At 38.7% G+C, this 27,869-nt stretch overlaps 2 protein-coding genes across 4 annotated transcripts in view; one reads left to right on the top strand and one right to left on the bottom strand.

Moving 5' to 3' along the window:
* The first annotated feature begins 33 nt into the window (after positions 1-33).
* Positions 34-22,927, top strand: LOC124143777 (TPR and ankyrin repeat-containing protein 1-like). 2 transcript variants are annotated; one of them, XM_048401741.1, is made up of 18 exons: positions 34-241; positions 3,900-4,095; positions 4,454-4,743; positions 5,251-5,398; positions 6,086-6,406; positions 7,850-8,116; positions 8,500-8,721; positions 9,200-9,616; positions 10,359-10,727; positions 11,552-11,749; positions 13,364-13,771; positions 13,966-15,270; positions 15,464-16,629; positions 16,868-17,056; positions 17,186-17,258; positions 17,962-18,201; positions 18,359-18,696; positions 19,250-22,927. In XM_048401741.1, exons 2-18 carry the CDS (start codon positions 4,059-4,061, stop codon positions 19,346-19,348), a joined length of 6,087 nt encoding a protein of 2,028 aa, XP_048257698.1. In that variant the 5' UTR covers positions 34-241; positions 3,900-4,058; the 3' UTR covers positions 19,349-22,927. The 2 variants fall into 2 exon arrangements, with proteins under 2 accessions (XP_048257698.1, XP_046368823.1); XM_046512867.2 differs by lacking the exon at positions 34-241 and adding an exon at positions 543-754.
* Positions 22,282-27,869, bottom strand: part of LOC124143775 (TPR and ankyrin repeat-containing protein 1-like) — a 77,942-nt gene continuing 72,354 nt past the window's right edge. For both annotated transcript variants that reach the window (XM_046512863.2, XM_046512862.2), the window contains exon 26: positions 22,282-27,198. In XM_046512863.2, the coding sequence (XP_046368819.2) occupies positions 26,794-27,198 (405 nt within the window). In that variant the 3' untranslated portion in view covers positions 22,282-26,793. The remainder of the gene's footprint in view (positions 27,199-27,869) is intronic.

The following is a 27,869-nucleotide window of genomic DNA, read 5'->3' as shown; positions in this document are numbered from 1 at the left end:
CCTTGAATATCAAAGGGAGCTAACTGCCATTGAACGCGTAATGTATAACTTGTTTTGAGCGATGTATGCGGCGATGTTACTTAAATGCTGTTCAAAGCATAGATCGGCCGTGAGTGACCTGCAACTATCAGCTGTCACCACAACATCAGTTATAGTGATCGAGGGGAAGCAGCCTGGAGTTAAAGAGCAACTTCGCAGCTAACGTTTGAAAGAGACGACGCCCGAGTTTATTTGTATTCTGGTAAGATTCTTGTTTCTTCTTCTTTAACGAATGTTAAGGCAGGAAGTCGCGACTTTAAGAGATACGCATTGGGGACGATCGAGGATGACTTCTGTCACAGACTGGTTATCTCTCAAACGATTATGACAAAAACTAAATTGGTCTGTCCGTTCCATATACACGTACACAAATCATGCGTCTAAAACCACATCGCCTACATATATTTGCAGTCATCTCTAAAAAAAAGAACTCGTGAGCTATTTCGAGAATCTGAAACGAAAGTACTACACTTCCTTGAATATCAAAGGGAGCTAACTGCCATTGAACGCGTAATGTATAACTTGTTTTGAGCGATGTATGCGGCGATGTTACTTAAATGCTGTTCAAAGCATAGATCGGCCGTGAGTGACCTGCAACTATCAGCTGTCACCACAAACATCAGTTATAGTGATCGATGGGAAGCAGCCTGGAGTTAAAGACTAAATTCGCAGCTAACGTTAGAAAGAGACGACGCCTGAGTTTATTTGTATTCTGGTAAGATTCTTGTTGCTTCTTCTTTAACGAATGTTAAGGCAGGAAGTCGCGACTTTAAGAGATACGCATTGGGGACGATCGAGGATGACTTCTGTCACAGACTGGTTATCTCTCAAACGATTATGACAAAAACTAAATTGTGACTACATGCTTTTTGCAGAGATTTCCTATGAATATGGAAAGGGTTTTGTCACTTTTTTACCTTAACACATCAGCATGGGATATGAGGAAACTTTATAGGCAGGTCAGGCAAATATACCATTGTATGTTGACATGAAGGAGTATAAATGCAGCTTGTCAATAGGCACCTATTCAAGCAACCAAACATCGTAACACATAATGCTATCTTTTTCATTTGAAGAATACTTATTCAAGTTGCTTTCACCTGGAGGTGAGTCGCAACGTAATCATGAAACTATTCAACATGCACTACATTCAACTTGCATTTTTGAACAACGCCCTATATGCGTATGTAATCATGGTCGATCATATCAAAGTCCATCTGATCTCCTTCATGGATAACAAGTTTTGCAACTCAACTTGTCCTTTCTCAAACATAGTTCACAGACTAAATCGCTGTGTCACATAAATGTGTCTTTAAGATTAAAATTAACCTATATTGCACTGGTTTCACTGACAGCATTATCTATTGATTAATCGCGAGGCTATGCGTCATCGTTATCGATATAAGCACAAATTCCTATTGACTGTTCACGAGAGCCAAAAGAATAAATTGAAAAGGGAGTCTAACTCAAGTCGGGAATGATTTGGTAAGTCTTACCTGCCTCAGCTGTATTGGGTTTGTGTGCATTATTTATTAACGCTAACAGTTACCCTTAAACCAGGTGTTATCTTCAGGAAATCTACACTTTATTGCTAGTGCAATCACTTCAACCCTAACCACCCCATCGTTAACAAAAGTAAAAAATGTGATAACAAATTTGGAATATAGTACTTAGTGTGGCATAAAGGAGTAGATTTATAATGAAATCAGTTCAATTGATTTTAAAATAAACAGTGTAATGTAAAACAAAGAAAGAGGTAAAACTTTAAAAGGGGTGTCCTAGTTAAGGTTGGGCTAATAGGGGAGGGTAAGGCAGTTAGGTTGTCTAAATAGTTACTGATATATATGTCGTCTCCTTAAGCACTGAAGTGAGTTTGGGGCGTTAGGACCTTTTTGCAAGAGTTCCGTCTCGTAGGATTTGTGCAAGCTGTAAGTCCCATTCCTTAAGTGGAATATTATGTTTGATATGATTAGCTGCTGAATGATAGTGTGTTTTTCCGACGTTCATACAGTTTGGCCCTCACTCTATGAAGGTTTATACGCCAATGAACTCACACAAAGTGGGAGTCAATTCTTATATGTTTTTATAGTAATACGTGTTACTTCAAAAGATGTAGGCCTAGATCTAGATACAATATTTGGTACGTGTGACTTCATGATTACACTGACAGCCTTCAAATAACCTTCTGTATCGCGGAATAAAATAGTTCCAAAAAAAGAGAGGTGACATTTACGTATGTATGCACAACCTGCTCTCCAGAAACATCTTACACAACACATGTATTCAAATATCATCACCATGAGATAAGAAAAGCATGTTAAGAGCTACCTCAGTAAGTCAGTCACAGTGGCAGCGCGTCGTAATACATTTACATCAACTGATGAAAACCTCTCACACCAAACTTGTAGAATACTATTGAAAGAAATTAAGCACTGAGATCAATTTTACCCCTGAAGTCTCTCTCTTTATTACTCAAAGGAACCACCAATGGTGGTACATGAGTTACATTTACATGAGTATACATAAATGTATACAAATTACAACAAGATGGCGTATCAATGTTTTAGAGAACTTGACAAAAAAATTCAGGACACTGATCTTATTATTCCCAACAAGTTTCTTATATTTTGACATGTTAGGCCATTCATAATAATAATCACTGATAACAGAAGAACGTTAATTCGCCAAAGCTTTACATCTGAATAAATAATGGAACTCGTCGCCAATTTGTTGCATATTACACAATGTACAAAATCTCTTTTCCTGGTAATGTTCAGCCAGCGACCCTTTTCAATTGGTAATGTGTGATTGCATGTTCTAAAATAAAGTAATGGTTTGGATATGTTGTCTGGGAGTAATAAATACTTTTCACCCCTCAATTTTCCTCATCAAGTCATTACATAATTAACAATAACCCAATTTTCCTTTAAAATTGACTGATATCAACTCCAATGGAACACGCAGTGTTTTAACAAAAGGTGGAGAATTGGGTATGCTTTAGTCATAACAAATGCAACAACAGGTACTAAGTAGTAACTGAAGTGTAACTAATCTGATTATTTTCTGTGAATAGTTTTTGTCCTGATTCATCCCAAAGTGTGATGAGATTTAAACAAACAAGCAACACGAAAAACACTTATCATGCATGAAAAGTACGAGATAGTCTAATAATCTTAACATTAACAAGTAGACATTATTAAAAATAATAAATTAAAAACAATAATGAAATAAACAAAACCAACAAGAAATAAACACACATGAAATAAAATGAAATAAGAAAATAAAGTACGTTCAAATTAAGTTAAGTGTTCACGGTATAAAATGTCACATTTCAGTAACGTTCAATCATATATCACACTAATCTAGAAATGACGAAGTGTTTTTTTGTAATTTTGAAGAAACCCCACAAGAGTCGTGTAACTGACCTTATCATACCTCCATGTCAGAATGATGAGATCTGATTGGTCCACGTGATCTTGATAAAATACTGTGTAACCCGCCTTGGAGGGTAATAAATTTCTCAGCAGGGGAATAAATATCTTTTACGCTGCCACGAGCACTAAAGGCTGCACCTGGATTTCTGAGAGGCAGAATAAAGCACTTAAAAGCGAAACGCCGCACGCGGAACATCCAATGTGCCCCTCGTGATCCTGCCACAACTGCCAAGTCTACACCACGTATGCATGTGAATGATAAAACGTGTTATCTCTTATCAAGGCCGCTTAGCGCAGTCAGGTGATTGGGAGATACTCGTGTCTAGTCGGGTACAGACAATATATCGTCGGTAAAGTGTTCAGCTTTTTCACGCTTCATCTGCAGCACGAGGACATCGAAGCAGAGAAATTACCATATGTTTACAGATTATTTCAGTGCAGAACATCATAGGAACGATAAAGCGTCTTCTGGATCTTGGATGAACACTCCTCCTGTCATGAAGCAGATATTTCTTCAGGGACACTCAATACCACAATACTGTTACACATGCTGAATACATTCTGCGGCCGCACGACTCCTATACCATGGGTACAGTGCCTGTTACGTCGACTAGCGGGTCAGGTAAGATGTGTGTTGGCTCAGGTAACATAGATATAACTAGGGTGCAAAGTTCCTTTATGATTTGACTGGCCGGTATGCCAGTATATGTTGATAGTACATACTGTAGTTACTTATAAAATATAGTTCGGGTAAGGTGGGAAAACATATACAATACTCAGCAATTGTACAGTTATGTCACTTTGGAACATATATTGGGAGGAATAGGACGAAAATCAAAATAGCCTGCGCACAAAAGAACTTATGATTGGACCCATTTAACAAGACCATATTTAGATACTTTATTCAAGTTGATTGTTTCTATTTTAATAAATGGAATTATTTAATTAATTTATAAAGCATTTATTTTGATGTCATGCAGGGAATGACAATGCCGAAACTCTGAGGGAAAAGGGGAACGCAGAATTCCGGTTAGGGAGATTTATGAAGGCGATTGACTATTACACAAAGGCCATCCATTGCTGCAATGAGAATACAAGTAACGACACACCGTGGTGGTCCTATATTTTCTTTTGGAGGCAAAGTAAAACTTTCAGTTTGCTCTCTCGCCTCCATGGGAACAGAGCCGAATGTTACCTGAGAAGCAACATGCCAACACAAGCTCTAACAGATAGCTTGGAGAGCGCCAAGCAAGACAGAAGAAACTTCAAAGTGCGTCTTTATATTTGCTGATGTTCAACGCCAATAGTGGCGGTCGGGTAGCCTAGTGGTTAAAGCGTTCGCTCGTCACGCCGAAGACCCGGGTTCGATTCCCGATATGGGTACAATGTGTGAAGCCCATTTGTGGTGTCCCGCGCCGGGATATTGGTGGAATATTGCTAAAAGCGGCGTAAAACCATATTCACTCACCTGATCCCTTTAGTGACCTCGTGCGACAAGCATGGGTTGCTGAAGACAAATTCTAACACGAATCTTCACGGGGCATGATTTTGAAGTATTGGTGGTATACATGCACATTTGGATTTTACGCCACTTTCAGACGCGCACCATCGAATCTTAGAATTAACTTCACAGTGTATTGAGACACCATAGACCGAAACTACAGTACACATAAATTATTAATGTTTGTATGTACTGTGAATCTAGTTAAACATGTAAAACATATTTCTTCATTATGATGAACGCCGTACAGATAAAGTGATTCTTTTTTCATTGCAGGCCCATATTCGAGTCGGAAAATCTCGTAAAGAACTCGGAGAGACAGTACAAGCTATTGAATCGTTCGTTACAGCCTTCAACGTCCTATCCTCAAACTGCACTCAAGCCACAAAGCAGGAGATACTTTCAGAAATAGTGAAATGTAAATGTAAGTGAACGAGCTTCAATATTAATTCAGTGATGTGTCATTGGTATATTGGAGACTTGGGGCTATCAACGTAGTACATATAATTCCCAAATTAACCTGAAAAATATGAGAGTAATGCAGGGTTTAACAGGGCTGTTAACAGTATTTCCATCACATGTCATCAGAATTTTGGAGGATAGCCTGCAAATGATGAAGGTGTATCCTTTGAGAGCTGAAAGCGCTGGTAAGTTCCTGAGAAACCAATAGTCCTGATCAGGACCAAAGACAACTCTGCACCATAAATGTATGTAAAAAAGATGCATGGCAAATATTGTTGTTGTTGTTTGTTGTTTCACGCCGCACTCAGCAGTATTCCAGCTATATGACGGCGGTCTGTAAATAATCGAGTCTGGACCAGACAATCCAGTGATTAATATCATGAGCATCGATCCACGCAATTGAGATCGATGACATGCATCAACCAAGTCAGCGAGCCTGACCACCCGATCCTATTAGTCGCCTCCAAGACAAATATAGTGTGGCAAGTGTGGGTTGCTGAAGACCTATTCTACCCCGGACCTTCACGGGTCGAATGATAAATGTATATCAGACAGATGCATATTTGCAGCAATCTCCTTATTAATTATTAATAATATATTAATATTATGACATTAATCTCTCTAACATCGTACGTGGTGTGTCCTTCAGGTATGCCCAACCAGATCGCTGTCCCTCAGCTGTATACTGTTGGGGGTGAGATGTGGGCGGAGATGGTGCTCTTTCATGTTTCTGCCTCGGATTGGAATTCGGCCTACAAGGACTACCTATTGATGCTTAATACACCTATGATGGTGTCTCAGGTGGACCTGGATCTGAAACCACTCTGCAATACTCGATTTTTGTGTGAAAACCACTGGGCAGGGGATTTCATCTTATTCCTATTGAAAATGGGAAGCAAACACCATACTATGACCACAAGAGCTGATGATACATATCTCCATGCAGGCCTCGAAGTAGCGTTTGCCTCACGTGAGAGTTGTTTTTGTTTCATTACATGTAAGAAAAAAACACTGACATAGTCTATTTGTAAGGGAATCATAGTCTACGAGTATTTGCATGGATATTCTGGCGTCCCCTGGGATTTTGTTTGAAAATATCATATGTTGCGGAAAATGCAGGAAAAAATAGTATGTCCTTAGACTTGAAAATCATTTGTTCACTTGACAAGCTGGATGCTCTGAAAAATAAGGGTTTGATAGTTTTAAAACATGATGACTTCTCCTTTCCGAGAACTGAAATATATTCTGCCTCAAACGAAAACCCAGGCCCTAGAATATTGAGTGGTCTTTCCCTAAATAATAACAAAATTTTGTTGAAACCTGTGATTACAAATGCGATTTCGACAACTTACTTAACTGCTGATCAAAAGGAAGTATAAATAAGTTTGAATACCTTGGCTAAAAGAAACTAAATTCCGCTGGAAAACGATTGACCAAACATCCAACATGCTCTTACTGTTAGAAATCCGTGCATTTTGAGAAAAGAATTATTTTTGGTGAATTTGGTGTGAAACGTGTTTTTGATGATCACACGAGATGAAAATGTCAAGGTGGCGCTGATGGAGTCTGCTGAGGTCCATATTGCAAGAACGCTCGAGTGCAGCCAACAGATCATTGCCAGACTACTTTAGGCATTACACCATACTCGGCACTCTTGGAACAGGCCTCGAATTGGTAGACCACGTGTGACCATCCCACGGAACGATCGCCATCTGCACAAACGCTTGCTAATGGTGACGTCATCGGTGATGGTCAAGGGTACTGTTCAGCGACGAGAGCTTTAACTTGTTCCATTCTGATGATCGGATTTGGGTATATATATGGAGAGGTGAATGATTGGCTCTTGGATGAATCAAGAGTTCATCCTTTTTGAAGCAGTGACGTCATGTTGTGAGGTTGAATTTGTGATAAAAAAAGAACACACGTCTTATTCATCATCCGTGGTAATGTGGACGCGCAACGTTGCAGTGATGCCCTTCTGCAACTAGCCGTCACGCTAATCCGACCTCTAATCGACAGAACATCTCAAGGATCATCTTGGGTGAATGATAAGTCTACCCTCAAATCTGCCGCATAACAGGCAGCAGCTGGCACGTGAGTTACAGGAGGAGTGGGACCGCATACACAATGACGTTTTCAGGAGGCTTATGTCATCGATGAGTCGGAATGTCCAGGCCTGTCCTGATGTGGGGGTCACACAAGATATTGGTGCCATTAACGAGATGCTATGGAACCGTTCAGATTGATTGTTTGTTTTTTTGTTAATTCATCCCAAGTGCCATATTGTACCATAAAATTTTAACGATTGAACTTCAATATACATTTCAAATTTCTCTATATATTCTTTCTTTTGATCAATACTATTCATGCATACCATTGGGATTCTGATTATTTGATTGTTTCATCGTTTCAGAGAATATGGGCGTATTTGAGTGGTTGTTTGAAAACAAAGCTCTGCCACGACATGAGACTCATATGAAGGATGGTGACGGAAATTCCATACTTCACACTGCATGCATGTGTTTTGCCCCACAACTCATGAAGATCAAAGTGCTGACATATCTCACTCAGAACTGTGTCGATCCTCACGCAACAAACCATATGGGACGGAAAGCCATTCAATGCATACAGCCATCAGATGAATTCATCACAGTGTATTTCTTCTTGGCAATACATTATGGTATCAATATTTCTATATAATATAAATTGAATAGTAAATGTTTAACTGAATTTAATACAAATAAATGAGAAAGGAATGAACATTGCACTGCTAATGTATTTGAGTGTATTTACGTGGGAGCCAGTCATTGAATTTGCCACTTAATAAGTGATTCTGGTCGTATGCGGTTACCACATGACAGACCAAGATCCAGATCAGTGTATACTGATATATCTAAGGGACGCAACACTGCACATCAAGATTACGCGTACGGGTGAAATAAAATGTATGACAACACCTGCTGATCGATGTTGCCTTGGTTGTTACAGATGCATCAACCATACACTTGATAAATATGGTAATGTTATGCTTAGCGTGTTTGCCATTTTTCTACCTACTTCCAATTCTAGCTCACTTCACAATTACAAGCAACAAAGAAGGGATGGGTGCAGACCGCATATGTGAGAGCATGTATGAAGAGGGTTGGGCTTCCATCTGCAGACAAGACACCGCCAAATGTGTGGATACATTTGTTGGAATATTGAACCAATATCATACTACAGCTTGTCATCACACAGTTGTTGAGAAATGTTTGTCGTCCATTGTTAATACTGCAAGTCCATCGGGTGAGTCTGTTTCTATGAACATCAGTAACAATACCATGCTATAAAGTAATTTTTGTGATTTTAAAGTTGTTGGTTGTCAACTTTACAAACCTTTACAGTGTACAAATGCTCTCAAAGCCTGACATTCAAATATTTGAGATAAAGTATGTACACGTTTTGAGTTAACTGACTATAAAAGTCCAGTCGAGTTAACTGACTATAAAAGTCCAGTCGACATTTATGGTTAGTTAACTCCCTTGCCTCGGGAAGCTGGCTTTTGGGGTTTGAGGAAAGAATGGAAAGTCAAACAGGCGAAAGAGCAGAGGGAAAGTTGTGAAAACAAATCTGCTAACTGGTATATTCAGAACAACATGATTCAAGAATTTGGAGAATTGGGCACCAGGGTTGTTGAGAAATGTAATTGTTCTATGCGTTGTGCTATTTGACTTTGAAAACTATACAACAAAAATAGTATTCACGATTTTGACCTCGATTACAGATCTCGATAACATCTCCATAAAAAGGGTACATGTTTCCATCGTGAAGGCACTGATAGAACGTCTTGCTTCAAGGGGAATGTGGAAACATATGAAGACTGTTGTCGATGTATATGGTGACGAAGGACTGGATTCGGGACTTCCAAATTCGATATCTATTCCAAATCTTCTAGACTGTGATACAATCAACGATATCGAAAAGGAAAGTGTTTTGAGGATAGCCAACAGATATGGCGCAAAGTTTCCAGCTAAGTACTTTAAACAAGTCATGTTGAAAGCAGCATTGAACAAATCCGTGGGCCTCATGGAATATCTATTTGAAATTGGCGGCAGCCCTTTCTACTTGTCGGATGATACAAACTCGGATGAGCCACAACTGCATGCTGTCTTCAATGCTTCTTCCACCAAAGCCTTACTGCGTCAGTAAACATGTTTACCAAATATTCTTCCGTAACAATAATTTCAAATTTAGCCTCATCTAATTAACCTAAGTAATAGGAATTTGCTTCTTTTTCAATAATTGTCAGTGGCATTTTGAAATACTGATAAAGATGATTATCTGCAACAAGATGCAGTCACTTCAGTATTCAAAGTACACACATAGGTACACTCTGGGCTGAATACACGATAGAAATTGAGTTTATTGCACATTCTAAGGACAAGGTAGAGGTTAACATCTCCGACTGTGACGTCATATCTATTGCACCACAATGAACGTTGTGACGTCATACATGTCTGCAGTTTCGAACTTTACCTTGCAAATTTGATTCATTTTCATAAGGCATAACCACCTAATGTTTTTCTTACGAAGTAACTTTGTTTCACACTTCCAGTCTCTTTCATATACACAAGGAAAGTATATCGATGTATTAAAGCACCTATTAATAAATAACCTATGAGCATACAAACCCACATACATCTGAGTTTTCTTTATTCAAGGAGCTTGTGGGTAGCTTATCAAGTGATATCTCTTGCCAAAACACACTTTCAAATTAGGTTTATGTATTTTAGATTTCCTGTCAGAGTTAGGACATTGCATTTAGTAATATATACACAAGTCAAATTATTGTCATGATTGAGATTGAGATCCTTACTTCAAATCACAACGATGATTATATCCCAGAGTCTTTAGTCTCAGATGCTTTATATCTAATGTTTCAGGTGGCCTTGCCTTTCTAAAGAAGCTCATTGCTCTGCACAGGTCAAATCCAAAAACATACCATTATCTTCATCCCGGAAGAGCAGACGCACGGGGTGACACACTTCTGCACCTGGCCTGCAAGCGCAAGTATAGTAAAGCAGCACTGGAATTGGTTCAACTGTTGATTCAAGAAGGGGTCCAAGTCGACACAAAGAACAAGGCGGGGCGCACGCCAGTCGATTGCATTGTCAAGCACAATGATCGGAGGGTTGTTTTGCTGATACAAGCTGGATACACAACACCAAAGACTGGGTCAATTAATAGCCAAAAGGAAAAGGAAGAATCAAAAGAGAAATTATCCGAACACCAGAACAAGTCATCTTTTACAAGTACTTTCTTTGAGTTTAATGGATTTTTGGTGTATACGGCTATTGCATCAAGTTTCGAATAATTCGCGAATCTAGTCTGCACATGAATAAGTATTATCCATAATACTGATGTTTTTAGAAAAATGATATCACAAAACGACAATATGTCACATGTAGGTCAAGAAATAGTTTTGTTTGAATATTGGATCCTGTATGTAGATTATGGTGATGTCATGTGCTGAGGTGAGGTGCAATGGGGTTTAACGTCGCGTCCAAGATTATTGCACTTATATAGCGACGTGTATGTACGTGTGTGTGTTTGTGTGGCTGCTTGTACTAGTCCGGCCTGATGCCGATTTATAGTGCTAGCTCACTGCGACACCATGCCGCAGTTTAACATGATTACCCCACTCAGTTACAGTATACTGACTCCGAGCCGACCATCCTTTGTTTGAGCCCTTTAATGCCGAGCTCCATACAGGGTAACAACATGTATCATCTGTTAACGTCTCTTGGTATGACGCGGCCGGGGTTCAATCCCCCGGACCTTCCGCTCTACCACTAGACCACGGAGGCGGTGGTGATGTCATGATATAAGTGTTGATTTCTATAAACTTGTTAAGTGAGGGCACTGTTGTTCATCTGCGTTCATATGGCAGAGTATGATTACTGATGATGCATTTATATTCATTTTCCAGACTAAATAGATATCAGTTACCATATAATGTTCATGTAAATGAAATTTGAAGTACAATAGTTTATCAAAGTGCTACAGATATGTTGTCTTTCAAAGTGGGTAAATAATGCATGCATTATTGTACTTATCTTCGTTTTCCACATTTCAGCAGAGGAGCTTGCAGAGAAGAGATCAAGTCAGGAATCCACAGAAAAGGATTCAAACCAGCAACAACACAGTTCACCAGGAAAAGACACTTCACAGATTCAGAACGTTCGTATGTTAGTGGAACGACTGTGTGCTAACAATAAAGGATCTCAGCATCAGCGAACAATCAAACAAATTGTTGACACCGCGAATGTAGAAGGTAAGATGCACTTTTCGGTTATGCATGCCCATACACCCTCACTTAAATCAACATATCATTTTTAGATTTAGTTTACGTGGACATACATATACAGTAAAATACGTATATAAAGAACACGCATATAACGAACTGACGGATATTACCAACTTAATTTTTGGTCACGGCCATTTGCCGTATCGATATTGTATATATGCTTATAACGAACTACCGTTATAACGAACTAAAACTAGAGGTCCATTTGAGTTTGTTATTACCGTAGTTTACTGTAAGGTGAATTGTTAAATTAGTTCATTAAAGACACAGAACAGCTGATTGTTGACATTTGAGACATAACGTTACTGAATACACTTGGCACGATGGTCACAGATCACATTGTAAGGTAGTTAGTTATCTTTGAAAGAAATAGGTAGCGTTGAAATAAGTTACATTTTATATATGTATATATTACTGAACCACAACCGCCGTCATATGGCTGGAATATTGTTGAGTGCGGCGTTAAACAACAAACAAACTGAACCGCCATGATAAGGCAAAAACAATTTCAGAAATATATGATAACCCAGTGCTAATTATTAAATAAGCCATCAGCCATCAGACCATGTTTGAGAATAGTCGAAAAACGGGTGTTCTTTAATTCCACTTTCTTATGAAGGTAATAATATTGGACTGAAGTCTTCAAGTGCATGTACTCATACATGTCAGTACATCAGTCTGGATTTCTGGCGTCTTTTACAGTCAATTGTCCTGCATGCTGGATAAATAATACTCTTTTCGAAGGTGTTGACTCAGACTTGATCTGATCACAACTCTTCATCTTCATTACGTAGACACATCCCTTCATCAGATTGCCTATTGGCATCATCATCAGTGTATGCTTGTTTGTTGCTTAACGCCGCATTATTCCAGCTATGTGACGGCGGTCTGTAAATAATCGAGTCTGGACCAGACAATCCAGTGATTTACATCATGAGCATCTATCTACGCAATTGGGATCGATGACATCAACCAAGTCAGCGAGCCTGACCTCCCGATTCCGTTTGTCTTCTCTTACGACAAGCATAGTTGCCTTTTACGGCAAGAATGGGTTGCGGAAGACCTATTCTAACCCGGATCTTCACGGGTCCCATCATCAGTGAATGAGATGGAATAATACCGTTATTTTCAGTTACATAAGGGTATGTTAGATTAACCTTTGTGTTAGTTATTATTAGACGTATATAACTTGGATGATTCCGGGACTCCTCTGGATAGTGATTTGCCGTGCCTGGACGACTGGACCTCCAGTGCTCCCACGCTGTTACCAAACATTTTGACACAGTGTTCATAGTTCAGGAGCTTTCAGTCATTTATTATTTAAACAATACTGTCATGTAATAATACCGTAACTAACGCGTTACCGTACCTGTGGTAAAACAGAAAATGGAAGAAGTGAAAAAGATAAATAACCAGCTGTCTCTATCGTTTGAAGACAAATTTCGGCACATAATGGACACAATTCAGAGAAATTGCCGTATCTTTTAATTGTTTTGTCACTTTTTTATGTAGTTATGATGAGAAAGGAATGAAAAGGTATGATCTGTGCATAACCAATTATTTTTTGTTATCCCTTTCTAGATCTCCCTGGAAGCCTAATGACTATACCGCTTCCACAATTGAAGAACCTCATACAAAATTTGGCATCGAAGGGGAAATGGCATCATGTGCTGAGAACGATAGAGATACTCGGAGTAGAAAACCTCTCTCCAACGTTGTTTCAGTCAATTTCCATAAGGAATTTCATCGCTAGTGATTCTTTCCAAGGACAAGAAGACCAGAAACTGAAACTATACACAATCTTCTGCGATCATGGTGCAAACCTGTCTCCAAAGAAAGGAGCAGAGTCCATGCATTTTGCTGTAAAATACAAAGAGGTACAACTGGCCCTTCGGTTAGTGGAGGATGGGGTCAACACCTCTGCTGTCACAACCGACTCAGGGGGCAATACACCAATACATACAGCACTAATACTTGCGTTGGAAAAAGGTAATGATCTTTTTGTATGACTTGGCTTTTTAAAATTAGTTTAGTTTTAATTATTTATTAGCTGTAAATCAGACCACCGGACATGTGTTTGAAATGGTTAATAATAAGATCTGTAAAAAGCCCCTAAAATATCATTAAAATTTATTCTTTCGGATTGCAATAGTCCAATTGTCATGTCATGATATACTTAACAGGTAACTTTGGCCTCCTTGAGAAATTGATGCAGCTGTACAAAGACGATTCAAAGAGACATTCAGACCTCAATCCTAACAAGGGCAATCAAGATCAGGATACACCACTGCATGTAGCCTGCAAGTATCCATTTGGTGAGAATGCATACAACGCAGTTAAACTGCTCTGTCACTGGAAGGTTTGTTCCAGTGCTGTAAACTCAGAGGGGAAGACACCTGTTCAATATGTCAGGGATGACAAGCGGTTTCAGTTATTAAATGGCTACAGACTTACACCGCATAAAGGCATGAAAGAAGAAACAAGGATACAAACTAAAGCCCCCAAAAAGCGGCCGGCGAGTGAGACAATTTTAGAAGAACACATTGAGAGTTGTAAGGCAAGGATACGTGAAAAATTGTGCAGAATGGCAAAACAGAAATTGTCAGATATAATTAAACTTGATGATAAGAGTGGAGTGGGTGCAAGTGAAAAGAGCAGTTATCAAAGTGATGTTTTAGATTTTGACAATCTAATTTGGGAGATTGAATGCCTGCCATCATTTTGGAAAGAACTTCGAAAAATGACTTGTGTTGTAAAATCACAAGTAATAAAGGCATTAAATCAGATTGGCAAGGGGGAATGGACAAGAAACGTACACAAACCAGTAACACACAACGGTTTGCAAATTCCATTATATGAAGCTAAAACGTCCAAAGCAGCCAGAATCATCTGGGAAGTTGGCATATCAAGGGATATCTCGAACCAACAAAGCAACACAATGTATCATGAAGTTATTCGAGTTTGGGCCGTAGTGTTAGATCATGGCAATTTGCAGAGAACAATAGCACATGTTGTTGAATGCCATAAAAGAAGTGAAAGTCGTGAAAAGATAGAGAAAATGCTTAAAGGGTGTAAGCATTCACAGTTTGAAGGATGTATGAAACAACGAAAGCCCGTGTCATATGTGGCAGCCAGAACAAACCATGAAGATGATCTTGATTTCTGTCTTGTCAGTGACGATGCGAAAATGCCACACATACACAAGTTTCAAACATTTTCCTCCGCAATGGTTTATGTCATTCTACAGAATGTACATGTAAATGTTGACTTCCTGTTCAAAGTTACTGACAAAGAGCGTAGTATAATAGACATGAAAAGTAAAGGACCCGTTTTGCTACTTGGTCGAAGTGGTACTGGCAAGACTACCTGCTGCGTCTATCGGTTGTGGACACATTTCGCCACATACTGGGAAAAAATCAGAGAAATTGGACAACCAAATCTGCCAATGCAAGATGAAGACTTTGAGAGCAACTGTAAAAATATAACTGGTATGTCAATAATTTCTAAGTTTATTTATCTGAAGACTGAAATGGATAGTATGTGATAGTATGCAAGCAAAAATATAACAGTTGTATGATAAAATCCCTATCAACGAACTGATTAGTGTAAGTTAATATATGCTAATCGTAGCCGATTATTTATAAATTAGATGATACTTCATTTGTTTAATTCATATTGCAGATCCTGATACCCATATCCATCAGTTGTTTTTGACCAAAAACAATGTCTTGTGTACAGAGGTACACAAACATTTCATGGAATTATGTCGTGGACAGATGGCAACAAGAAGACATGCTCACAAGGCATCAGAAGACCTTCCTCCAAGGCTGCAGGATATTGATGATCTTAGTTATCCCCTGTTTCTCACCTCGAAGCAATATCTGTTGATGCTGGATGCTTCTCTGGGCCCTTCTTACTTTTTCCAAAGGGAACCTGATGGTACACTCAGTGTGCGGATAGACGGATGGGATGATGGAACTACGTTATTTGGATTTTCTCCACTTGACATTGACCCAAAGGACGATGACCCAAATATAGAGAAAGGTGTTCCCAGAAATACTCAAACAAAACCGATGGACCCAAGGAAGGAGGTCACATATGAAGTATTTGCTCGTGAAATATGGCCAGATATTGTCACAAAAGTGGCAAGGAAATATCACCCATCTCTTGTATGGGCAGAGATCATGTCCTTCATCAAAGGTTCGTTTGAAGCATTATCAAATAAATCAGGGCATCTCACAAGAGATGAATACATTGATGTTGGCAGGAAAAAAGCACCATTCTTTGTGGGTAAGAGAGAAATTATCTATGAACTCTTTGAGAAGTACAGCCGCTTCATTAAACAGAGGGGCCTGTTTGACATTGTCGATGTCATTCAGAACATTTACAAACGTCTCCTAGACCAATGGCCAAGCCGTCCGTTTATCGTGCATCAGATATACGTAGATGAAACACAGGATTTTACAGAGGCTGAACTGTTTTTGCTTCTCAGCATTATGCGCAATCCAAACGGTATGTTTTTGACAGGTGACACGGCCCAAGGCATCACAAAAGGGGTTTCGTTTCGTTTCTGTGATCTGAAATCTTTGTTCCATCATGCTAAAGTATCTGGTCTTTTTGAGACACAGTACACAATCACTGTGCCTTGTGTTCAGAAACTGACTCACAATTATAGGTCACACAATGGAGTGCTATCACTTACATCTGCAATCCTGGATGTCATGGAGGAGTTCTTTCCTGAATCGTTTGACAAAGTACATATGGAAAGAGACGTGGGTTTGTTTCAAGGGCCAGCTCCAGTTCTCATACAATCGTGCAGAAGAGAAGATTTGCATACACTTCTTCAGGTGATGAGATGATATTGAGAGGTTTTATCAAGTATTAGAGATAACAATGGTTCATATATTACTACTGTGATTATGTCCCTTGCTTTACATTTTAAATCAGTGTGAATACTCTAAGATAAATTTAGAATGTTAAAAGAATACTACAAATGTAATTCAAGCGATATTAGTTTCTGTATGTCTATGAATGTCTATATTTGAATGGTATTTTTAGTGAAGTTGTCAATTAATCATTTCACAGGGAAGAAATAGAAGTTCATCATCGCCAATAGACTTTGGAGCTCACCAGGCCATCTTAGTAGTGAACAAAGAAGCTAAAGAGTGTGTGCCTAAAGAAATGTCCAGACGTTGCAATGTCCTCACTATCATTGAATCCAAAGGACTGGAATTCAACGACATTCTTCTTTTCAATTTTTTCAAAGACTCACAGGTAGAATAAACAAATCATTTGTATTTTAGAACGATTCTGTTCATAATCTATAGATCAATAAACATACCTGCATCAAACTTTGAGCTCTGCATACTGGTGCAGATTAAGTCATGTATTTATATCTTCCAGGCATCGAAAGAATGGAGAGTGGTAGCTTCGTGCTTGGAAAGACATGCCAAAACGTTTACAGAAGATCATGAAGGTTCGATCTTTTCAACAAGTTTTCCCAAAACCCATCTCTCACATAGGCAAGGATTATGGTCCTTGCAAAAGTCCTGACATTGCAGTGAATATTGATCGGTTTCAGTCATATCCAGCAAGAATGATTTCATGATTATTTATATGCTGATTCAGCTGTATTATACTGCCAACAAATTCATTTTTTGAATAATAATGTCAGTAAATGACGTTTACCTTTAGTGGGAATACGTAAACGAATACAAACAGAGATCATGTAATTATCGTTTCAATCGGCGAGTTGAGAGACATTCAGGAGATAAACATGATGTTTTCAGTGTAGAATTAGGGTAGGATAGATTCAAGCACACTAAATTGTATTTGGGTACAGAACACGCAGTATGTTTATCTCCAATCTAACATGACAAATCGGCTGATTCATGGGTTTCCATTGTGCTTTGATTCCTCTGACCAATCACAATCGAGTGATTTCTAAGTTTATGGTGGAATTGTGAATTTATGCATTAAGTATTCAAATATGAGACATAAATGTCACCTTGGAATTCAGATTTATATGTTCAAAATGTAAAGAAACATTTTCCATGGCTCAGGAGAGAAAGCGGTTGCTAGATTCATATAAGATAATATCATGCCAACCCTCCATTTATCTTTACCCAACATGATATTACTTTAACATGGTTATATTGATAATCCTCTTTGATTCTTAGGATTCCAAAGCAGTGGTGTCCATCCACTGGCCTTTGAACCCAACAAACACAAGATTCTCAATTTTGAACTAAAATACCTGTACACAGCTCTGACTCGGGCACGTGTCAATGTGTGGATCTTTGATGAGGATGAAGAGAAGCGGGCACCAATGTTTCAATTCTTCAAGGCTAAAAACCTGGTTCGATGCAAATCTGGCCAATATCAAGTTCCTGATGACTGTACAGACGTTTCGACAGACAGTGAGATGAATTTGTATATAAAGTTTGAAAATAATGTATACATTGTGTAACTTTAGATTCTATTCAAAAATAATTCTGTCCAGGTTTCAACATTTATGTTCCAGCTGTAGTGTCATCACAATGGCCTGTATATGTAACAATTTAATTTCATCTCCAGGTGAGGCAGATGTGGGATTTGCTGAAGAATCCACACCAGAGGACTGGGTTAGCCAGGGTGATACTTTCATGGTGCGCCGTTTGTATGACGACGCTGCAAAATGTTACAGAATAGCTGGTGACATACAAAAAGAAAAATCGTCCATGGCACACAGTAGAGCCATGAAAGCTGTTGGTCTCAAGGATAACCCAAGGGCCATGAAAAATGATTACATCACAGCAGCGGAAGAGTTCATTGACTGTGATCTTGGGCCCGAGGTTGACAAAAAGGCTGCACTTTGTCTTCAGTATGCCAAAGAGTATGAGCTCGCTGGGATGGCATACGAGAAATGTGAAGAGGTACGGTGTCCACATTGCAGTTCTGTGAATCTAAAGTTTATAATTATTCAATCACTACAGCAGTAATGTAGTAGTTTATAAACGAAATGTGAAATTATTTCAGTTTGCAAAATATTAGTGAATGGTTTAGACATCGTGAATCTTGTCAACTTTTTATACAATTGTCACATCGAGTATTTTAGAACAGGGCCCAGGTGGTCCATTTCTCTAGGACATGGTAACGGTAACAGGGGTGGGGGCGGGGGGTGTTCTTCAGGCATGCCAGAATCCTATGATCGTGGGTTCGAACCCCATATCTGCACTGATTATCAATCCTGGTTTGTCAACACCATACCTGTGCCCCTGGGTTTCATCGAAATGTTAAATGTCTAAGATCTGTGTCACTTATATCTATCCTCCCACACATGAAGCTGAAATGTTATCATAACTAAATATTGTTCAAAACGGAATTAAACTCAACTCACTCTTGCAGACACACTGACTGTTTCTTTAGCTGATGAGTACATTTTACCCAACAAAGCCTGACCTTAAAACAGTTCTATCCATCTTTCAGTTCAAGCATGCGAGTGCTATGTACCATCGAGCAGAGGAGTTTGACGCGGAACATCGCTGTCTGGAGAAGGCTGAGCTCGCGGCTCGGAATGAGACCTAAGACAGCAAAACCGTACAACTGCCTTGTGGTGTTTCCAGGTGCTTCTACGGAGAGTTTAGGCTTGGGTGCTACTGGAAGCGCTGGTCATGGTGACCTGTTTCGAGAAGCTCTGGGATTACCAATGTTTAATTAATGTTTCATGAATGTTTCTTTTGGATATTTGTGGCTTCCATTGTATTTGTGTGGGGTCCCTTGTGTGACAGTGTACAGATGCAGAGCTTTAGACGCGGGATATAGCGTTGAGTTCCTAATTAAAGGAATTGTATAGATGTCCCTGATGAATATTAATGCAACTGAATGAATGCTTCACAAGTACAAGAGAGTCGGTGCTGAATGCCGTGTTAACATTGTATCCACTAAATGTTGTGAGTGAGTGAGTGAGTTGGGTTTAACGCTGTTTGTAACAGTTTTCCAGTTATATCATGGTGTGTCAGCTTGATGTGGGAGGAAAGTCCGAAGAGATGCAGGTCTCGGACTTTTACCACTTCGGTGAAACCAACGAGCACGGGTACGGTGCTGACATACCTAGAAACACAATTGGGGATAACCGGGATTTGAACCCACAATCATAGGTTTCTGGCGTGCCCAAGGGACGCAACTCTGCACAGCGAATCGCGGCGCCTTAGACGACTAGGGCACCCACTAAATGTAGGACTTGAGACAATAATGAAGATGGTAATAGGAGTTAACGACTTTTGTGAAACAAGAGCTGGTTTGATGCTCTGAGACCACCGATCATTATCATGGCAAAGCCGGGATTCGAAATCAACACCAGCAGATCCTGTCTGCTCAAAATAGCAACTTTTCACAGTGAATTCCGACGCCATCCCAGGTCATTTCACAAGACAGGCAGCACAAAGTCTTGATATAATATATTCATGAATAATTAAATTTGACGTCTTTAGTGTGTGTTTTGGGAGTAAATGTCTATGTGTGAAATATGAATATTTTTCTATGCAGAACTGAAGTATTCTTTTGTAAATGGAATTTGTTTGGTTGCAAAATGCATCATATACCATTTGTTTATCGATTTAATGATGCATCAGTCAGCCTATTCCAGCTTTAGCTATAACCAAATTGGCCAGGCTAATGTGGTGTTCAAAGCATGAGCAAAAATCCATGTAGTAGCTGTAGGATGGCACAAAATCAGCAATTGTGATTTGAGGTTATCTCGTATTATTTGTCGACCACAAAGTAGTCAGACAGTGGAGCAGGGAATGAATTTTCAATACTCTTTGCTAGAATCTGATGTTTAAAAAGCAGAGTGTTTATCACTCCACATATCGTTATTTATTTATTTATTTGGATTGAGATTCATGTGAGTTTCTTTGAATAAAAAGCAAAACAATTACTTCCTCCCTTTGGAATTTATAATATTTGAAGAAGAAACTTACATGAAATTACTTGTCTAAATCACATCAATAAATCAAATAATTTAATGAAAGGCTAACCAAGCTTCTGGATCTCCTTCTAAGCCCTGATATTGCTGGATCCCTGAATACAAGGAGCACTAATTTGTAAAGCCATGGCAAATAATCTTTTCATAATAATGTAAAACTTAATTGAAATAATTATAAAGATGCCATGAGGGTTCCAATTCACTTCACCCTGCACTATACAAACTATATAGCCTATAATAATAAAATTAGACCATTTAGTCAAAAGACAGTGATTAATATTATGAGCAACAGTCAATGCCATTGTCTAATGACGCTTAATCAACAAAGTCACTGACAAATTGATTCAGTATTTGCGCATCGTAAGTCTCCATGATCCCCAGCGAAGTGGCCCAGCTTTGGCCACTGGTGGCCTATAGCCCGTGTCTTAAAACTGTATATTATATGATACTGTTAAGCCCAAATATATTTGATAAATTGTATTTAGATATAACTCTGTATTCATGAATAAAGTGTGTATATATCAACTTGGTCTAGTTGCTATATATGGCCGAAATATTGCCAATGCGACCTTAAATCTTAAATCAATCACTCAAGTATTCGCTTCCTTTTCTCAAGCAGAATGAGAGGGATCTGGATACTTTAGAGCACATTCAGCAGTAGTTGGTGTATCTTTCTACATGGTGATATAATAATGGAGTGGTGGGGATGTGCAAAACAAGATCGGCTCAAAAACATACTACTTGGATATGACATTTGATTTTTAATTTTCTCCCTCTTTTTGTCTCAACACCTTTGAATATTAAGATTAGAATGGTTGCGAGATCCAACTGAATAAATCATTGATCATTGTTTTTTATGTTCATGAGTCAAACAAAGTCTTGCAATATTTATTCAACAATTCAAAACATTTACACATATTGAATAAATCCAAGAAAAGCATTATGTCTACTATGGACATATCTGTTGTTTGTGATACTGTTATGTTCAGTAGATCTGAAGAGTTTTTAAGTTCAGTGCCAGCTGACTGATAGATGAACAGATGAAACAAGATCGGCTCAAAAACATACTACTTGGATATGACATTTGATTTTTAATTTTCTCCCTCTTTTTGTCTCAACACCTTTGAATATTAAGATTAGAATGGTTGCGAGATCCAACTGAATAAATCATTGATCATTGTTTTTTATGTTCATGAGTCAAACAAAGTCTTGCAATATTTATTCAACAATTCAAAACATTTACACATATTGAATAAATCCAAGAAAAGCATTATGTCTACTATGGACATATCTGTTGTTTGTGATACTGTTATGTTCAGTAGATCTGAAGAGTTTTTAAGTCCAGTGCCAACTGACTGATAGATGGACAGATGAAACAAGATCAGCTCAAAAACATACTACTTGGATATGACATTTGATTTTTAATTTTCTCCCTCTTTTTGTCTCAACACCTTTGAATATTAAGATTAGAATGGTTGCGAGATCCAACTGAATAAATCATTGATCATTGTTTTTTATGTTCATGAGTCAAACAAAGTCTTGCAATATTTATTCAACAATTCAAAACATTTACACACATTGAATACATCAAAGAAAAGCATTATGTCTACCATGGACATATCCGTTTGTGATACTGTTATGTTCAGTAGATTTGAAGAGTTTTTAAGTTCAGTGCCAACTGACTGATAGATGGACAGATGATGTATGACATAAGCTCACTCTGATAATTTCAAGGTAGGCAGACTAACATTTTCAGTCAAAACACTTTAGTCAAAATTAAACAGAAGTGAGTGAGATGGGTTTAACGCTGCTTTTAACAGTATTCCAGTTTTATCGTGCTGTGTCAGTTGAATGTGGGAGGAAGGCCTGAAGTGATGAGACGTTTACCAGTCCAGTGAAACCCACTAGCACGGGTATGGTGCTGACAAACCTAGAAACATTATCGGCGTGAACCAAGATTCGAAACAACAATCATAGGTTTCTGGCATGCCCAAGGGACGCAATTCTAAACAGCAAATCGCAGTGCCTCGGATTAGTCGGCCACCCGTGCAACCAATTAAACAGAAAGTTATGTTGAATATGACACGAGAAAAACTGCAAGTGTCATTTATTAAGTTCGACCTGAATTAGATTCAAACCCTTGAATGGGAAACTTCAGCAAAATCTATTTCAGAAATGTTCTTCAATCAAAAGCAATATCCCACCCAATAGAATTCATATATACACACATATACATATGCACCATTACAAACATACATGAAAAAAGAACACAACTTTGTTTGAAACCTAAATCAGAGGTAGGGTGGGTTGATCAGTAATGTCCCCTTTGTATGATGAACACCTGGGCCCACTTGCACAAAGCGATCTTAGCGCTACAACTATCAAGTACTTGTAGTCATGGATTTGAACTACTTTCTTCTTTCAGTGCAACATTGTGGTCGTACCTTATTAGAGTGCCCGAGCCTACATGGACTCTACAGCTCTTCAATGCAACTCAAAGATACAACCTGTGTCTGTCATGGGCTGCAGTTCTCAGTCAGGGGTGTTAATTTATTTCATATCAAACTGTAGCAGTGAGTGAGTGAGTTGGAAAAACACTGATTTGGACAGTATTCCAAATATATCACGGCATGTCAGCTTCATGAACGAAGGATGCCTGAAATGATGCAGGTCTCACATGTTCACCACTTTGGTGAAACCCACATGGATATGGTACTCACAAACTTGGAAACATAATGGGATGTTTTTATCTGCTGGCAATATTCCTTAATTACAAGTTGATTGGTTCAAAACCATATAAAAACACTTGAACTTAGACATGCCTCATACTGAGCCCACTGACAGGTATAGAACTTTGAAACTATTTTAGTAAGCTTTGCTCAGACATGATGGAATTGCATTGACACACTCATGAAAATATCTGTTTCATGAAAAAAACCCACATTGGTCTAGCTCCAAAATTGTGACTTTTAATTTCAAGATTCATCTTTACCCGAGGGTCTCAGGCACGTGCCCATTCTAAGCACTCACCCTACAACTATTGCTGGTGAGGAACATTGTGTGTATCATTGCCATACAATATAATATTCTGTTGTAATCGGTAAACTGTGTTCTTGTGAAAATCAGCTGACAGGTATTACTATTACATATTTATAGCAAAGGCACTAGACAATCGCAGCACTGACACTGATCACTGATTTGGACTGATGCATCAGTGAAGTGTACCATAACTTTCTAAAAAGTATTCAAACTCACTGTGGGAAGGGTTCAAAAAATACTGTAGTTCACTAGACAAAAGGGGCGACAGTAATTTTATAACAGAGGAAGGCTGACAGTAAGGTAAATACAATATGTCAGTATTCCAACATGTTGATCTTTTGCAGAATGATAAGAACAGAAAATGTCAGCATATTGAAACAATAAGGTGTGAGAAGTTGTTCAAAACTGCGGTTGTCTAGAAAATCAATGTGATCAAGGAATCTTTTGCCATAAAAGTCCTGTTTCATCCCTGAATAATAGCATTTGTTGAACTCTGGGGGTGAGTGTACAGTTTCATGTGACAATAAAGCCAAAGACTTCAAGCAAAACATTTCTTTTGATTTGTTGACATCATGGAAAACAGATTTTTCGTGAAACAAAAATCCGAGAAAAAGAAGGTAAGGCAATTGCTTACAATCTGTCATAAACATGATTTGGACATTATAAAACACATTTACAGAAATCTACAAAACCTTTCCACATTTGGTTTCCTTTCGGTTTCTGAATTCAAATATGACAGCTGAAAACTTTTAATTAAAATATTTTCCAAGCGACAGGAAATTGGAAATGATGTCTCCTTTACAATATATAAACAGAGTGAAAACTTGTTAGTTTGAACCCCATCAGTTCTGAACACTATTTTCCTGATAATCTAGTGAGGAACATCAACAATAATCCAAAGTAACATTACTCTTATCAATAATTCATAAATCAAGAATTTGTTAATCCATGCAATCTCACAGGGAATGGCCCTGTCCAGAGTGACAAAATGTGTAGTCCACAGAACACTCTCAAAAAAGACATGAAATACAATTATCCACATAAGATTACAAGTTGAAGTTACAGTAAGATATATGATAGTTGACATTTTGTAAAAGATGTTGACCAGAAATAGTTGTTTACATAAAAAACAAGTCTAGTCATACTACCAGCAATGGAGGCACATTAGTAAATGGGATTTTTTCTGCATAGACTTCGTGCACACCACTAGGAGGTGAGGTCGTGCTTGTGGGTATGGTCGCCTTCAAGATTATTGCATTGATACAGCGATATGCATGTACGTGTGTCGCTGTTTGTATTAGCCCTCACGAATACCTGTTTCATGGTGCTAGCCAACTGAGATACCATGCCGTAGTTGGATACGTAACATGGATACCCCTCTCAGACACAGTATACGGACTGAGCCATCCAGTCCTTTCTGCCACGGGCTAGGCAGGGTAACAAGTATCATCATGTAACGTCTGTTGGTATGACATGGCCGCTGATTGAACCACCAACCTTCCATTCTCCAGGCAGACGGTGTATTCACCAGAAGACCAACAGGAAACACCATATGGTACTGCACTGCATAGACATTGTGACTGATGTTTAATCAAGCTTATTTGTGTGAAAGATTGAGGGCGTGTTTTGTTGTTCAGCGCTACACTCAGCAATATATGACCAGTAAATAACTAAGTCTAGACAAGACAATCCAGTGATTGATATTGTGAGCAATAATCAACTCACAATCAACCAAGTCATCACGCCTTACCACCCAATCCATTTAGTCGCCTGTTACAACCTGCATAGATTTACTGGGCACCTATTCGAACTCAAAATCCCAAAGGGACATGAAAGAGTGAAGGCAGGTTTTATCACAAAATATCTAGTTCTAACAAAAGCACCACAGCATAATACTTTCCCGGTCTTACCGAAAACAGCAATGCAAAGTTGAAATGATCTGAGAAGGCACGTAAACAATACTTACAAAATGTACATTGAAGAGAACTAAGTCTCACCTGTCGGTAGTCAAATCAGTTTTCAAATCCATTCATATCTCGTTCTGCTGATTTCCCAATGACTAGCCATGTGAGTGAGTGAGTGTGAGTGTGAGTGTGTGTGTGTGTGTGTGTGTGTGACGCCAGTTTCACAGTATTCAAATTATATCACGGCATTTGATGTAGGAAGAAAGCCCGAAGTGATGCAGGTGTCAGTCTTTTACCCCTTTGGTGAAACCCATGAGCGCAGGTATGGTTCTGACAAACCTTAACATAATCTGGACAAATCAGGATTCAAACCCATGGTCATAGGATTCTGCTATAACATACATGCCCAAAGTAATGCAGGTTTCAGCCTTTTACCACTGTGATTATTAAGGGAAAAGTCAATGAGTGAAACATTGGATGCCACTCATAGTATTGCTCATAGTATAAATAATTTGTCAACTTTTGGCTAATTATCAATTACAGGTACTGAATCAGCTGCTATAAACAGTGTTTAAAAGTTTTCCATCAGTAAAAAACATAGCTTATGAAGCACAAATGTTCATATATCTGTTGTTTCAGACAAAATGATTTCTTGCTTGTACAAAATGTATATTTCAGCCATCACATCTTTCCTTGATAACATGTGTTATGGCCCTTTGACAAAAAGTTCTTTGATCTATGCCAACATCTTCTGGAAGAACATTCTATCACATTGTCAGAATTTCTCTCAAGAATGTAACATGCATGTCAGCTTGAGAATACCTTACTCATCTATGTTCTTCTAATCAGTGCCTCTGTGTTGCCTATGCTATGCTTCATGATGTGTCATGGAAGAAAAGCGTCATTGTTGACTTGATGTGGAAACAGCTCAAAATATGTCCATGTGAAAAGTGATAAAGAATATTCCCATTCCAATAAGAAGCCAATGGCATCTTCTGTCCACGAAAATAGTAAATATCTATTCACAAAATGCTGAGTTCCTGTCACACTGAACATGTAACAATGACACAATTGTTTGCATCTGTGGTCTGCCTGGCAAGGTCTCAGAGAGGCACCTGATGCCTCCTCTGCTGATACTGATCATTCAGTTTCTGCCTCCTCTGCTGCTGCTGCCGTTGCCGCTGAAATCTAGGAGGCAAATCTTCCTGGCTGAAGTGACGATGACGTCCGTCTCGCTTCTGACCTTCCCTCTCGTTTCTATCTCTGCCTCTACCAGCTCCTCCTTCCCAGTCTCTATGATCTCCTTTGTCCCTGCCTCCCTCCCATCTTTGACCCCTGGCTCTGTGTCGCCCTCGTCCACCTCCACCACGTGGCCTGAACTCCTTCCTGGGGGCAGGTTGTTCTACAACATCAACTACATCAGTTTCCTTGTCCCAATCTTCCTTCTGTTCCTCGTCTCCGGAGGGATTAACCATTCTTGCTTCAGTTCTGACTTCTTGTTGCTGTTTCTAAATAATTGGAAAAAGGTTTCTTATTCAAATGAATTTTTTATAAATTCAAAATCATGGGCTAAACTATAGATACTTATTTTTTAGCTTGAGATTTTGTTGCAGAAACTTTTCTGTGTTACCACAAGAACAAACAAGAGTCATCAGAAAGATGACATATCCCCACGGCAGCTGTCTGTAAAGTAACCACAAGTAAATGTGCAATTCTGTATGCAATGAGTCAAGAGTTGAATGTTCTTGAAGAAGCATACATTGTTTACCCACAAAAGATCCACCATGGTCGCATCCATATGAAATGGAAAGTAAAACAAGTGTGTTTCTGTGGGTTTTTTTTATGCAAACTTGATGATGCTTGTGCAAAGTTTTGTGGAGAACTATCACACAGTTTCTCAGTTCTGTTAAATTTTCTAAAGTTTCTTAAATTTCTAAATAGCAAAAGGCACCAATTCAGCATGTACCTGATAGACCTGCAAAGTTTCATGAAAAAATATTAAACGGTTTATGAGTTATGCTCCGGAAACGAATCCTACCCTCACAGAACCTAAGTCCATCTTGTTGCCATGGAAACGTAAAAAACAAAAGTTTCTAAAATTTCAAAATAGCAAAAGGCACCAGTTCAGCATGTACCTGACAGACCTGGAAAGTTTCATGAAACAATATTGAACGGTTTA

The sequence above is a fragment of the Haliotis rufescens genome, unplaced genomic scaffold, assembly GCF_023055435.1.
Source record: "Haliotis rufescens isolate VD_foot unplaced genomic scaffold, xgHalRufe1.0.p SCAF_1, whole genome shotgun sequence".
Taxonomy (NCBI): Eukaryota; Metazoa; Mollusca; class Gastropoda; order Lepetellida; family Haliotidae; genus Haliotis; species Haliotis rufescens.
The sequence above is the reverse complement of the archived record's forward strand: the minus strand, read 5'-3'. Positions and strand labels throughout refer to the sequence as shown.